Below are 15,030 nucleotides of genomic sequence, written 5' to 3' on the forward strand. Positions count from 1 at the left end.
AGAACTCTTAAAAATCAGCAATAAGAAAACAAACGCTCTAACTCAAAAGTGAAGAAAAGACCTCAGCAGACACCCAATTAAAAAAGATATACAGATGGTAAATAAGCATATAAAAAGATGCTCAACATCATGTATTTCTACAAATTTAAAAAATCAGATACTCACTGCACACCTGTAAGGATACTTAAAACCCAAAATCTGGGGCGCCTCGGTGGCACAGCGGTTAAAGCGTCTGCCTTCGGCTCAGGGCGTGATCCCAGCGTTGTGGGATCAAGCCCCACATCAGGCTCTTCCACTATGAGCCTGCTTCTTCCTCTCCCACTCCCCCTGCTTGTGTTCCCTCTCTTGCTGGCTGTCTCTATCTCTGTTCAATAAATAAATAAAATCTTTAAAAAAAAAAAAAAACCCAAAATCTGAACAAAATCAATTGCTGATGAGAATGTGTAGCAACGGGAACTCTCATTCATTGCTGGTGGGAATGAAAAGGCTATGGCCACTCTGGAAGCCACGTGGTCTGGCAGTTTCTTATAAAGCTAAATACAGTTTCATAGGATCCAGCAAACCCATTCCTTGGTATTTACCCAACTGATTTGAAAACTTGAGGTTTACATAAAAACTTGCCCATCACTGTTTATAGCACCTTTATTCATAATCATCAACTGAAAGGAAGTGTGTGTTTTGCGGGGAGGAGAGTACGCCACTGAAGTTACAGCTCTCCAGATACAAGGGATACCCCCCACCACCCGCTGACGCTGCCACTCTTCTCTCTCCTCCCATATTCCAAGGAATGCAGACGTGATGACTAGACTGGCACCTGTTGTCTTGAGGAAAAAGCCAAGAAAATGCAATGGTACCTCTCCTGACATCCATGCACTGTGGGCCACTACCATCACCATCTATCTATGTACTTTTTATAGCAGAAATATTAACCTTTATTTGTTTAAACAACTGTTTGTTGTGTTTTCCTGTGCACTGACAGCCCACCGTTTTCTAAACTGCCCCTGAAACAGTATGGGAGAAGGGTTCCTCCCCTACTCCAAGAAGTGTTTGCTGTTGGCAACGCTCATGGGACTCCCACCTCCCTGGCAAGAATGATTGGTTCAAGAAAGATAAATTCCCATTTTTCCCACATATTTTTCTAACTAGAGCTATCAGGGAAGAATATTTTTTCCTTCTCTGGCTTTGAGTATGTAAGCCTGGAGCCCCCCACTGGGAAGTCTAGCTTGGTAGAGTCCGTGTGAGGGAATGAAGTCAACAGGAAGTAAAGCAAACCTACGGGGAAGAGAGACAGCTGGAGAGCAAGCGAGGGCAGAGAGGTTAAACTCCAGGTTTCTTTTAGTTTGGTTCTATGAGTTAATAATTTTTTTTTTTTTTTTGGCTGGTTCACACTCCATTTCTATTACTTGCAATCAAAGAGTCCAGGCCAATATAACTGATGTGATTTTAAACTGTGAGATGAGGTATGAGGAAAGGAAGGGCACTATGAGAAAGATTAAGGGGGGAGTCAGGGAAGACTTCTAAAAAAGCAACAGGTAAGAAGAGACCTAACAAATACACAGAGGCCAACCCAGAGAAGATTGCAAGGAAAGGTTTCCCCCATGCCTCCTTCCGGCCCACCCTCCCCTCAACATGAATTCAGTATGCTCTAAACATAGGAGGGAAAGGTTTTCCTGGAAAGGGCCCCAGTGGGGCATGGGCTAGAGCTCTAGGTGAAACAGATCTTGAGATGTCTATGGATTCACCCAGCAGAGGTGAAGGAGAAGGTGAAGGAGGAGGAGGAAGAGAAGAAGAAGAGAAAAAAAAGAAAAGGAAAGAAAAGGCAACTCCATTTAGGAATAAAATATGCTAAAATACCTTTCCCCATAGTAAAGTTTCATTTGCTTGTTTTTCTGCTTTTGCTTCCCTGATGGAAAGGACCTGGAGCCCACTGGTTCTCCAGGCTTACATCCTAAAGAGGGAAACCCCACTCTGCAAAATCTGCCAAATTACACAGTATCCCATGCGTGTACCCCCATTTAGAGGGGATTTTGGGTAAACATAAGCAACTTAAAAAAGAAACCGGCCAGCAGCCTATACTAATCAACATATCCTTTTTCATAAAAATGAATGGTCATCCAAGGATTGTCCAATATTTGAGGAAAACCTATAGTATAAAAAAAATTGCCTTCAGACAAAAAAAAAAGTTAATGCAAAACAGAAACAATTTTTAATGAATTCTATCTAATGTCATCGGAAAGATTCAGGCATTAATTGTATCTATACAGGAAGAAGCAGCAGCTCTGGAAAAAAGAAAAGAAATCAGAGAACAACAGAAAAATGTGGAAGATCAAAAATATGATTGCCAAAAGTAAAAAATCCAGTGTAAGGACTAAATGATGGAATAGCTAGTATTAAAAATGAAGCAGTGATCTGGGAAACACTGTCAGGAAAATCTATCCAAACACAAACCACAGAAAATATAAGAGAAAACTTTAAGAGATACTCAAATGTATGCAGAAGGTACATTATATGACTGACAGCCATTTCAGAGGAAAGAACAGAGAAAACGGGGAGGAAATGAAATAATAAAAAATTTCCCTGAGTTTAAGGAAACAATTCCTGAAATTGAAAGAGCCAACCCCTTGTCAAGTGATATAAATAAAAGAGACTCAGATACACCCTGGTAAAATAATTTAAGGAAAGGTTGCAAAGCATCAAAAACCAGATTGCCTATAGAGGATTGGACTCAGTTTGACATCAAAATTATCCATTACAATGGGTACTACAAGGTACTGAGGCAAAGCTTTCAAAGGGAAAATTAATTTATCTCCCATTTACCGTTTCTTCAAAATTATTTTAAGATGCAATTCAACAAAATGAGCAAGATATTTAAGAAAGAGGAAGACATGGAATCCAAAACAATGTAACTAACACAGGAATTCAATCAAAAAAAAAAAAAAAAAAGTCCCAGATAGCTGTGCTCTGAAAGCTCTACATCAGTGAAAATTAGAACAAGAATCCCAATTTTTCAAGGAAAAAATTTCAAAAATTGAGATGTTTGCATTCATCAAATACTGCAATCAAGCTAGGAAATTTTGATGATCAATGTACTGCTTCTGGTAAAAAAAAAAAAAAAATAACTAGAAATTTTCAAACAAGGTGTAGAACATTACCACCCAAATATGAAGTAAAACAAACCCTGTTATCATTTTAAGTAAAATCTGATCATGATTTATAGTGTAAGAGAAGAGAATTTTTCCTTCTGGTGGCACGTGTTCCACGTCACATAATTACATTTCCTTTTTTATGAGTCTAATTGCACTACCTCTTTCTGCAATAATTATTTCCTAACAGTAAAGGTAACGATCACTAACATTTACTTAACACTTAATAGAAGCCCTATTCTAATTCCTTTAGATTCATTAGCTGGCTTAGTTCTTTCAACAACAGCACAGTAAGGGTAATAACTTGCCCAAGATCATACATGTGTTGGTGAACCCACGCGTTCTGGTCCAGAATCCTTACTCTTAAACACTGACCATGATGCTTCTCGTAATGCTCTTTGCTAATTTACCATTCTTAGACTCAACCTATCAATCTAAAACAAGAAGGAATAGTAACAATTATAAAACAAAATATAAATTACATAAAACTTAACAATGTAGAGAAAATAATTAACCAAAGGAGAGGGAGAAGAATGTATGTCAGCTATTTTTCTTATCGTCTTATACAAGAGTAAACTTCTACATAATAGAATTATTATAACACAACTTTCTACATAATAGCAAGTCAACAATATTATACATATATAATTTTATATAAAATAATAATACAAATATCAGGTAGGAGAGAGATAATAAACTTAAATTCCTCATATTTCACAGCAAGTATGATGGTTAAATTTGATATTATCTAATTATAATTTTAAAATGTTATATATAATTTATATAGTAACTCAGAAAATCTAAGAACAGAAAAGTTAAACTTGATACATTAAGAAACAGCAATATAAGCAAACTATTTAGAACTTTGGGAGAAATATCAGAAAAGCTAAAAATAGAAAAAGAGGGGGACTAGAGAGGAGAAAGTCTTTAATTTTCATTAAAATTATCAGATGTTTTATTGTGAAAACATTATATAATATTATTAATAAAAGTAGTAATCTGTAAAGAAGGGCATAAACTGGTGAGGACACCTTTCCATTCAGGTATGGGAACACAAAATGACAATAAATCCCACCCGTCCATAAAACCCAGTGTGACGAGGATAATATGTAAATGTAGTATAGAATACTCGTGTTCTTTACTGATTCTGTTTCCACATCATTATGGACTAAATGGCCCATTTTTGTCATATAAACTTCTAAAGAGATTTTCATTTCATCAACGTTAGACCACTATAGCATTACACATACTCCAATCCTCTACTCTGCACACCACATTTAAAGAAAGAGCTGTCTAAATTCACACATCGCAGGGGGAGTCTACGTTGGTATAACCTTTTCAGGGTATAATTTGGCAGTCCTTATTGAAATGTAAAATATGGCCACACTCTGACCTATCAGTTTCACTTCTCAGAATCTACCCTACAGCAACACTTCAAATACTCAAAGATCACTCTATACTCGGACTTTTAATTAAGCTACTACTGCTTGTAACAGAGGAAAACGAAAACAACCTAAATGCGCACTAGATAGACGCAGAATATTTTGCTGCCTTTTAAAATATAAAATACATCTATATGGAGTGACACTAAAAGGTATCCGCAACATATCGTTAAGCAAGAAAAGGCAAGATACAGAAAAATATATTATACAATCTGTGTGTGAGATACATACACGATAGCTAGATAGACACAGATACGGGGCAGACGGCAGTGGGCTTAAAGTGTGTGGAGGAAACAAGTTTTTACCTTGAAATTTGATTTTTTTTTTACAACCAGCATATATTGTTTTTATATCTTAGGAAATCAGAGTATATCTCAGTAAATTAAAAAAATCCAAAAAGAGAAACAATGTCTTTGCGTTAGTTCAGCCTCAAATCGAAGAAGGAAAAGAAATTCCATGCACTAACAGCACGTGGATCAGAAACCAGGCTAGCTTCACTGGTGGGGTCATTTCTTAGTGAACGAGCGGGGGAAATGAGGACACAGAAACCACTAAGGCAGAGCTCAGGAGTGAACCCGGAGTCGCAGGGAGGGCCACGCGGCCGGGGACTCGCGCGGGGCTGACACGGTGACGGGGGGTGAGGGGGGGACATAGGAAACTGGGCCGCGAAGCTGGGATGCCGGGAAAACCACCCCGGGACCCGGGCGTGTGGGAAAGAGGGCGGAGGGTCAGAGAGCGAAGGGGCGGCCGGCCGGAACCCGGCACGAATCTTTGGACGCCTCCCGACCCCGAGGCGCGGCGGGCGGCGACAGTTTGGCCCGCAGCCAAGGGTCGGCCCGGGTCGCCCGGGGAGCTGGGGGCGGCTTTTGAAGCCGGGGAGACGGGCAAAGCGCCCGAAGAGCGCGCAGAGGGCACGGGCGGGCGGCCGAGGCCAAGGCCGGAGCCCCCTGTGCCCGCTCGGGGCGGACGCCAGCTTCCAGTACCTTCCCAGGAGAGCTCTCCTCCCGGCTCTCGCTTCAGGAACTTGTACCAGAACGTGTCCACGCGGCCCGGCTCCGCCCCGTCCTGCGCCGCCTCCGCGAGCGCCAGCTCCACCTCCCCGAGCCACAGGCCCGGCTCCTGCAGCGCCAGCGCCCCCGCGCCCGCCGAGCTGCCCGCCGGCCTCAGGCGCACGGCCCCGCGCGGCTCCCAGCGCCCCAGCTCGGGCCGCGACCCCACGACCAGCAGCTCCGGCCGGGCCCCGGCGACCGCGGGCGGCACCACCACCCCGAACCGGAACCGCATGGCGGCGGGCGGCGCAGCTCCGGGTGTCGGTGCCCCGCGGCCGGCGGACGTGGCCGGAGCGCGAGGCGGCCGCGGCGATTGGGCAGCGGCGCGGGAGGCCTGGTCGCCAGAGGCCCGGGCGCCGGCGGGGACACGTGCGAGGCTGCACCTTTTTTGGGCTGCATCACGCGGCCCAGGAGCCGGGCCTGGCCCAGCGCGGGGCCTGTGGCGACGGGAAGCGGTCGCGGGAGAAGTGTCCTCTCGCGGAGGACACCGGCCCGGGCCGGCAGCCTCTTCCCGCAGCGCGGCTCCGCGGGGCGGCCGGGCACGCGGCGGAGGGAGAAAAGGGAGTCCAAGCGGGTTAGAAAAGGGAGGAAAACATCTCAGAAGCCCTGCGAGTTTGCAGTTATCTTTCCCAAAGGCTCGAAATTATGTTTATGGCGGTCGTAAAGAAGAAAGGTATGGCAGGTAGAAAGCAGCCTCTGTAATAGTGAAATTGGGGGGAGAGCCTGGCCGCGGTGTCTGGAGAGCTCGGACCCTTAAACAGGTCCCTTATCATGGGCCTCCGGTTCTCTCTCCGCAAAGTGAGGGTATAAACTAACCATCTTGAAAGACCCTGCTAACTCTAAAGGTTTCTCTCATTGGTGGAAGAGACGCCATTCAGAACTAAGAGCTGATGCAGAAAAGCGCTGGTTACTTTTCCCTCGCCTAGTCCACTTTGATGCCTGAGATAACACATGATCCAAAATGTTATATTTTTAGTACATGTAAAACGGATTTGGAGTAAATACTTTAAAGTCCTTTTCGAGGTAGAACAAAATAAAGACCATAATTTTGTGACTACAGATGTGTGACATAATTTTTTTTATGCCATAAAAATAAAACCTGATGTTTAAATTTGCTTTCAGTAAACTAAACACTTTTGTGTCAAAAAATACAGATTTATAGCTGTTAGGTCAAAAAAAAAGAAACCTGTCTGTGGGTGGGGAGAGGGCTTTAATTTTTGTCATCACTTTAAGATAACCATCCTTTGTTTACATATTTATTTTTTGATTCTTTAATAAAATTGTTCCCCTGTTCTTACATTTGTATATTCAGCACTTAACACAACAATCTCTTATGCAAACCAGAGACACATAAAAGATCTCTAGTTTACGTTTTTACCAGTATTTGAAAGCTTGTGAAAAAGGGGGGGGGGAGGCAAAATTTCATGCATTAAGAATATCCTAAGTAAAACAAAACGAAGTACAAAAATGTAAACCATACAAGCTCAGTCTCTCAGTGGAACACTTAGTAAACTAATATGCTTTCCTCTTAAATATTGATATTCCATTCAGTGTTTGGTTGGTTGCTAAGCTTAAGGATAAACACAAAAATGTGAAGACAGCAAGGCTGGCCAGACATGGCTGATTCAGTAGCAAAGCAGACATTAAATCACAGTGGCATGTGAATCCGTTTATTCAAATTACTCTTAACAAAATATTCTTAGACTAATTTTAGGAAATTAAGAGTCATTTGGCCATGCAAGGACCCTGGGAGCTGACAGTCAGGACTTTCTTGTGTTGTGCTACGCAGCCTGTGCGTATATTTTCCAAAAGGCATTATTCCCCCCAGCTCTTCCAAAGTGAGTACTGTCCATTCCGTAGATAAAACAAGGAGAAGGAGGGGGAGGAGAGAAAGGGGAAGAGGGAGAAAAAGAAGGAATGAAGGAGGGAGGGAGGGAGGGAGGAAGGAAAGAAGGAAGGAAGGAAGGAAGGAAGGAAGGAAGGAAGGAAGGAAGGAAGGAAGGAAAGGAAGGCAGGTGAAGAAAAGGGACAATATATTTGTTCAAGAGGCATTCTTTCCTTTCCTTTTCTCTCTCATCATAAAGAAGTTGAGTAATTTTAACAGTTGAAAGTACCCCTTTAATCCCCCCCAAAATATGTAATATTTTATGGCATAGATTGAAATACAGTACAAATATGATGGCTACATTGTGTACTAAGTAAAATACAAATGGAAGGAACAAAACCAAAAGGACATATTCCAAAGCATTAATCATACTTTGTCAATCATTTGAACTTATTAACGATAAAAATTATAATAGCCATTGAACCCTTTTTATGAACTAAGCATGTGGTTTTCAAACTCATATTATCTCATTTAATTCTCTCACCAATCCTCTGAAGTAACTAATATTGTATCTCCATTTTCATATGTGAGGAAAAGGTGCAGGAAGTTTCAGTAAGCAGCCCAGAGCAAGGAAGGGACAGAGCCAATGCTAAAAGTCATCCGTTCAGCTTACAGTTGAAGGTATATATAATATATTTTATAATATATATATTATATATATATATATAACTTGATTTCTAGGAAAATCATTTACAGACTGCCTTTAAATCCCAGCATATTTCAATGAGTTATTCTCCACTAGCTCTTAATGAAAAATTAACTTCCTATAATTATTTCCTACAACCAATTTCATCCTTAGGAATGATGAAACAGATGAATCTAAACTAATAGACAAGTCTATAAAGACATAAATATCTTGGTACTTAGAATGGATTTGACCTCAGGCCCCAGAAAATGGTCATTGTTATTCCTTTATACACCTATCCTGTTGACAATGGAAATACAGATTTGGGAAGTCAAGGTGAAGGGGTGCCTGGGTGGCTCAGCTGGTTAAGCATCTGCCTTTGGCTCAGGTCAAGATCTCAGGGTCCTGGGATTGAGAGGTCGTGTCTGGCTCCCTGCTCAGCAGGGAGTCTGCTTCTCCCTCTCCCCCGGCCCCCCCAACCCTGCTCCTGTGTGCTTTCTCTCTCAAATAAATAAATAAAATCTGTGTAAATGAAAGAAAGAAAGAAAGAAAGAAAGAAAGAAAGAAAGAAAGAAAGAAAGAAAGAAAGAAAGAAAGAAAGAAAGAGAGAGAGAAAGGGAAGGAAGGAAGAGAAAGAAAGAAAGAGAAAAGAAAGAAAGAAAAAAGAAAGAAAGAGAAAGAAAAGAAAAAGAAAAGAAAGAAAAAGTCAAGGTGAAGATTTTTCTGGTTATTAAACTGTGTTATTCCCAGCTTTTTTTCCTGGTTGATTTCTCCATGTGAGATTTCTTTTTACATTTCGAAGAATTGTGGTGTTTATTAGAAGTGATTATTTATGGAATCCTTTTGAGGTCACATTCTTGATGCTATAAAGACAAGCTGAATTTAGAGCAAGAATCAACTCAGTAAAGTAACATAATTCTGCTAATAATTTTTAAAAGACCAAACTAATTTGCTGTCATTGAATTTCATTTCTATAGTGCTATCTTATATATAACCACGATATTTCTTGAAGAATGGGTGATAAATTCACATTTAGAGTTTCAGGATCCAATTCAAATGTAAATTCTTTCAAAGCTCCCTCAGGGAAAGCTATTATTTGGAACTATAGTAATTTATGTTTTCTGAAGCAATCTTTCACTAGTCAGTGAGTTATCATAAATCTTCCTTTATACTCTTGTATATGTATACACACACTCACTGATGCAAACCATATTTCATCCAAATAGTCCAGGTACCGTTATAAGCATTAGTTTATTACTTGTCAGGACATACTAAGAGTTAAATGTGCCACATATACTATTTCCAATTTTGTGGCTTAAAAAAAAATAAAAACAAACAAAACCTCCCTGAAAGAATTTGATTATAGCTTAGAAATTTTGCATATTGCAGCTTACTTTTTTCTGGGTTGGAAAATTGTAGGTTAAGCTACTTGAAATCCCTTTGAGGATCTGGAGCAATAGAGAGATTTGAACTATACCAAGACCTTGTCCAAAAATTTCACAATGTTTTTCAACTATTTAAAAAATCCATGCCCCTTTCTGATACATATAAAATCTCCTATCTGCAGAAGATTCCAATAATTCCACCTCCCACCCCATCCCACCATATAGACAAGTACTGCATTTTTAGTACATCACCAACAGTCAGTTCAGTCATGCATTTTTATGCAATTTATGCTATAGAAATATTGATTTTTTTTAAAGATTTTTATTTATTCATTTATTTGCTAGGAGATAGAGGCAGGGAGAGGGAGAAGCAGGCTCCCTGTTGAGCAAGGAACCCAATGCGGGACTCCATCCCAGGAACCTGGGATCATGACCTGAGCAGACCTCAACCGACTGAGCCACCCAGGCATCCCAGAAATATTGATTTTTTTAAATGGTCCTAGTATGAAATTACAGCGAAGCATATGCCTTTTCAAAAGACACTGACCTGCCCCTTCCCTGGTTCCATCCCCCCCCAACATGGTAAAACCCACACTTCCTCTCCGCACTTCTCAACTGAGGGCTTCTTCTCAACAGGTCCATCAAGCCTGGATTCTGTCAAGCAATGACCTCAACTGGCGTTTCGGAGGGAAAGTAGAGGGCCAAGGCAGAGAGCTGGACCTGGAGCTTAGAGACACCAGTTTAGAGCTTCCTTCAGACTGAAAAAGATCCTCCTAGGTCTGGGGTAATTTGAATGGCAGGCTAATTAACACCTTTCTCAAAAAGGGTAGAGGGCTTGACAACTCAACCCCTAGGAATAAAAGAGGGGTGGCTGGAAGGGATGATTTGAAACTCCCAAGGAAACCTTCAGAGAGTTTGAGTAAAGGAAAAGAAGTGAGCTAAAAGCAGAGCTGGCTCCTTTATAGTTAAATGGAGAGCGGAGACTGAGGTGGGGAAGGAGGGCAGCCCTGGGTGGGGGAGGAGTGGGAGGCAAGCCAGACCAGGACTTTTTAAGAATTTGACCGCTCTGTAATTCACCCTTCTCTTATTTTTCCTGATCATTGTACGTGTTTATAGCAAGAGTAAAAGTATTTTAAACGTGACAATGTTTAGTATGCTTATTTCTGGCATGGGGAAAGGAGGACAAAGAGAAGGTCGGTTTGGAAACGTTGCTTTACTTCACCGTAACTGGGCAAAGATGAGGATCCCAGAGAAGAAAGCAGGGGTTGGTGGTAACTGGAAAGGAGAAGCCTGAAGTGAAACCCCATTGACCTTCGATAGAAAAGAAAGGGTAAAGCAGGAGCTGAGTGAAGACCGTGGGCTTCTCTCCTAATCTCTAGTTCATACTAGGTACTCAGGGATTCCGCGAAATGCAGAAATAGCTGGGGAGGAGGAGGCGGACTCATGCTTTAATTAGTGGAACTAACCACTTATTTAAAACTATATGCTTGTCCAAGCACGCACTATGGACACTGTCAAAGTATAGTTTTCCAAAATGACTCTCATATAAATTAATGAAGGAAGCAGCAGAACGGTAAGAATGGTTCAAAAAGAATTGCAGGTCTAACGTATATAGACTCGGAAAGACTGCGAGAAGATGACTGAGTTAGATACAGAACTGATTCATTTCAGCTGGGCAATGAAACTGTAACCTTTGGATTTACCTATTCTACCACATAGAAATCACTTGCATTTTAGACAGATAAACATCTACAATATTGAATATATAGCTTTGAGGGGGAGGGCCCTAAGCAACAGTAAATAGTAACATAAACCAGGCACAAATAATCTTGTAGAGAATGAAATAACTGAGGGCAGCTCCAGCATGCAGGACAGGCAGTCACCCTTATACCTCAGTTCTAGGTTTGGGCTACTTTTTCTGTACAATGTATAATAATAACCATAATAACATCCCGATCATTGAACTCTTATCTACCATGGGCTAAGCACCGTGCTGGGGGTCAAACACACCTTATTTAATCCTGTCCACATTTCCGTGATGTGGTTATGATCTCCATATCCAGAAAAGGACACAAATTGTTTAAACATTAACTGATTTGCCTAAGGCCATACAGCTAATAAATGACAGAGCTAGGAACTGCACCCTGGAAAGCCTGACCCTGGAGCCTCCCTTGGCAAGGACACAGTGCATGCTTGTACAGCTCATAACTGCACAGAAGCCCTGGGCTGAGGGGATGAGGGGTGGGGGGGCGGTGCTGAAATTCAATCCATGCTCTCTTGCAGGGCCTTTTGTTCTGAGCGCCCTTTTCCTCCTGGGTAAGCCTCGTGCCACAAGGCAAATCTACATATAAAGCCTTGGGGGCTGCGATTGCTCAGGGCCAACACATTTCACCATTTCCTTCTTCTGGCAGGGAATTTTTCCAATTCTCACAAAGGCATATATAAGCTAAAGCTCCACTCTAAAAGTGTAAAAAAAAAAAAAGTTTATAGCTCATTAGATACAGTTAGCAAACCTCAATATTTTCACTCATTGGGACAGATCCTTGGTAAAATTACAGCTGTAAACAGATTATCTGCAGCAGCCTGGACAAATGCAGATGTGTCTAACCGGATTTAGAACAGTAGCCTAGACTTTATATACATTCACTACATCTATATATCGTCTGCCTTTGGGGTCTGCCCTGTGGTATAGTTCGCCCTCTCTGCTAAGACTTAGTTATGCAGGAACTTTACCAGAAACCCCACAGCCCTTCTGTAGCTCAGGGAACTCCAAGAGATGAATGAAACAGGAAACAAAAATTCTAAAGCTTCCTTTCTTGGAAGGAAGCCAAAGCCGCTATTATGAGAGAAACCTTTTTCTTTACCTGACTTAGAAAGTTTCCCTCAAGTTCAGGTAGAAATGTGACCAAATAGAGTGAGGTGTTATTCTTTCTGTACCTCTACACAAAAAAGGGCTTGTAGAATTTACAAAGTCCCATGATGGCGGGGTGGGGGTAGGGATAAGTGTAGGGAGGAGTTCCTCTGGATGGAGAAATTGAAACGAGAGGAACTATAGTTCCCTCTGAGGGAAGTAACATAGTGGCTGCAACATCATTGGTCTGTGATCTTAGAAACTTCTGGTACTCTCCACAAAAGAGCAGACCACAACTGACAGACATACATGAGCTTTTATTTAATTCATTGCCAAAATATAAATATTGGAAGCTTTCACAGGAATATCCAAATTTTTGTCTTCTCTTGAGTAACCCGGTTTGGCAAGAAGGGGCCACAGGTTCCAGGGCACAGTGGGCTGGAGCTGAGAAGGGACTGTCTCCCTCTTTGGATGGGCTTGAACTCTTGACACTGCAGTCTCCACCACGCCCACATTGTCTCCCTGACATTGGGGCCAAGTCGCTGTTTGTCCTGATACTACAAGAGTTTTTGTTGGTTAGTCTTCATGATAGCATTAAAAAGGAAGTCACAAGGATGTGGAGATACTGAAATTGTTGATGAAAATGTAAAATACTGCAGCCACTTTGGAAAACAATCTGACAGTTCCTCCAAAGGTTAAACATAGTGCTACCATATGACCTAGCAATCCATTCCTTCATACGATATGAAAAAATATGTCCATTCAGAAATCTGCACGTGAAGGTACATAACAACATTATTCCTAATAGCTAAAAATTGAAAACAACTTAAATTTCTATCAACTAATGACTAAATCAACAAAATGTGTTATATTTGGCCATAAAAAGGAATAAAGTACTGATGTATGTTTATAACATGGCTTGACTTTGAAAATGTTATGCTGAGTCAAAAAGCCAGTCACAAAAGACTACATATTGTGTGATTCCAATTACATGAAATGTCCTGAATAGGCAAGTCTACAGAGACAGAAAGGACATTAGTGGTTGTCTCAGGTCAGAAGCCATAGGGAGAATGGGGGGAAATGAGGAATGACTGATAAAGGTATAGCGTTTGGGAGTGGGAATGTTAAAAATATTCTAGAAGTGACCGTGGTGATGGTTGCACAGATCTGTGAATATACTAAAAACCATTGAACTGTACACTTTAAATAGATGACTTATATGAATAATATCTCAATAAAACTGTTACCAAAAACAGCACATCAACTATTAGACCAGCTGTGGGCCTCTTAAAGTCATTTGGGTTTTCAACACTTTTTCTTTTTTTTTTTTTTTTAAGATTTTATTGATTTCTTTGAGAGAGAGAGTGGGTGAGAGAGAGGGCACACAAGCAGGGGCAGACGGAGAGGGAGAAGCAGACTCCCCTACTGAGCAGGGAGCCCAGGACCCTGGGATCATGACCTAAGCTGAAGGCAGACGCTTAACTGACTGAGCCACCCAGGCACCCCGAACCCCTGTTTTTCAAAGGAAAATGCACATAAACCTGATTTCTAAGAATCTGGAAAAGGAGGATTTGCTCCCTCCAGCATCCAGAAAGGACTGATTTGAGGCGGTGGATAGGAAGAGTAACCTTTGTATCTTTTCAACTTCTTCCAAAACAGATAACTATTTCACAACAGACAATCTATACACAAATACTTTGAAGATTTATTTATTTAATTTATTTATTTATTTATTTATTTATTTATTTATTTATGAGAGAAAGAGAGTGCGAGCACAGAGGGGAGGGGAAGAGGGAGAAGGAGAGAGTCGTAAGCAGACTCCACGCTGAGTGCAGAGCCCAGCATGGGGCTCCATCTCATGACCCTGAGATCACGACCTGAGCCTAAACCAAGAGCTGGTCGCTGAACCGACTGTGTCACCCAGGCACCCCAACATACAAATACTTTTGAAGTACACAGCATTGGGTAGGTGACTTGGAACTCACCAACAAATTTAAGATGTGAATCTTGCTCTCAAAGTGTTCATCGGTATAGTTGCTGGAAATAAATACACATGAAAAAGTGGCCTACAGCACAAAAATTATTTTTTTTCAGATTTAACAATACTAAATTACTTGTCACCAAGCAGCTACTAACAACTAGCAACAGGCATCATAAAGGTCACAAGAGGATTGAAGCACCAAGGACCTGGATGGGTTGGGTCTGATATCAGGTCACGAAGGCCTTGCAACCAGTGCTTGGAATGGACAGAAAACAAGAAAGAGGTGGGGGCGAGGGGACACTGGTAATCCGAGTCGAGCAACCGCAGCAACAAAAGCAGAGACACAGAAATTGTCAAAGCATGTTTAATGTAAAGTCGTGTTAGCTTAACAAAGGATAAGGATCCCAGAAATTGTTTTTTCTCAGATAACTGTATGACATATTCTGCTTTAATGAATTACACGTTAGACTAGTTATATGCTCTCACTTATATGTTTCATGATTTTTATTAAAAATAATAAACAAGCATATTATGGTAGTTCTATAATGAAGAAATAGGAAATAGAGAAAAAAAATGTCTTGAGTGTTTACTGTCCAAAGAGAATATCAAAATTATTAAAATCAAGAGGTGAACCATTTCATGGTTCATGAGTTCAATTATGCTATTTCA

At 41.2% G+C, this 15,030-nt stretch overlaps 1 protein-coding gene across 3 annotated transcripts in view; it reads right to left on the bottom strand.

Moving 5' to 3' along the window:
* EPM2A (EPM2A glucan phosphatase, laforin) overlaps positions 1–5,982 on the bottom strand; it is a 99,482-nt gene extending 93,500 nt beyond the window's left edge. Inside the window, exon 1 of one of the 3 annotated variants that reach the window (XM_045805290.2) lies at positions 5,569–5,982. In XM_045805290.2, the coding sequence (XP_045661246.1) occupies positions 5,569–5,869 (301 nt within the window). In that variant the 5' untranslated portion in view covers positions 5,870–5,982. The remainder of the gene's footprint in view (positions 1–5,568) is intronic. The other 2 variants (XM_045805285.2, XM_045805286.2) reach the window with 2 other exon arrangements.
* Between the last annotated feature and the right edge of the window lie 9,048 nt (positions 5,983–15,030).

Source organism: Ursus americanus, chromosome 11, assembly GCF_024610735.1.
Source record: "Ursus americanus isolate L20-20 chromosome 11, mUrsAme1.1.p, whole genome shotgun sequence".
NCBI classification, from domain to species: Eukaryota; Metazoa; Chordata; class Mammalia; order Carnivora; family Ursidae; genus Ursus; species Ursus americanus.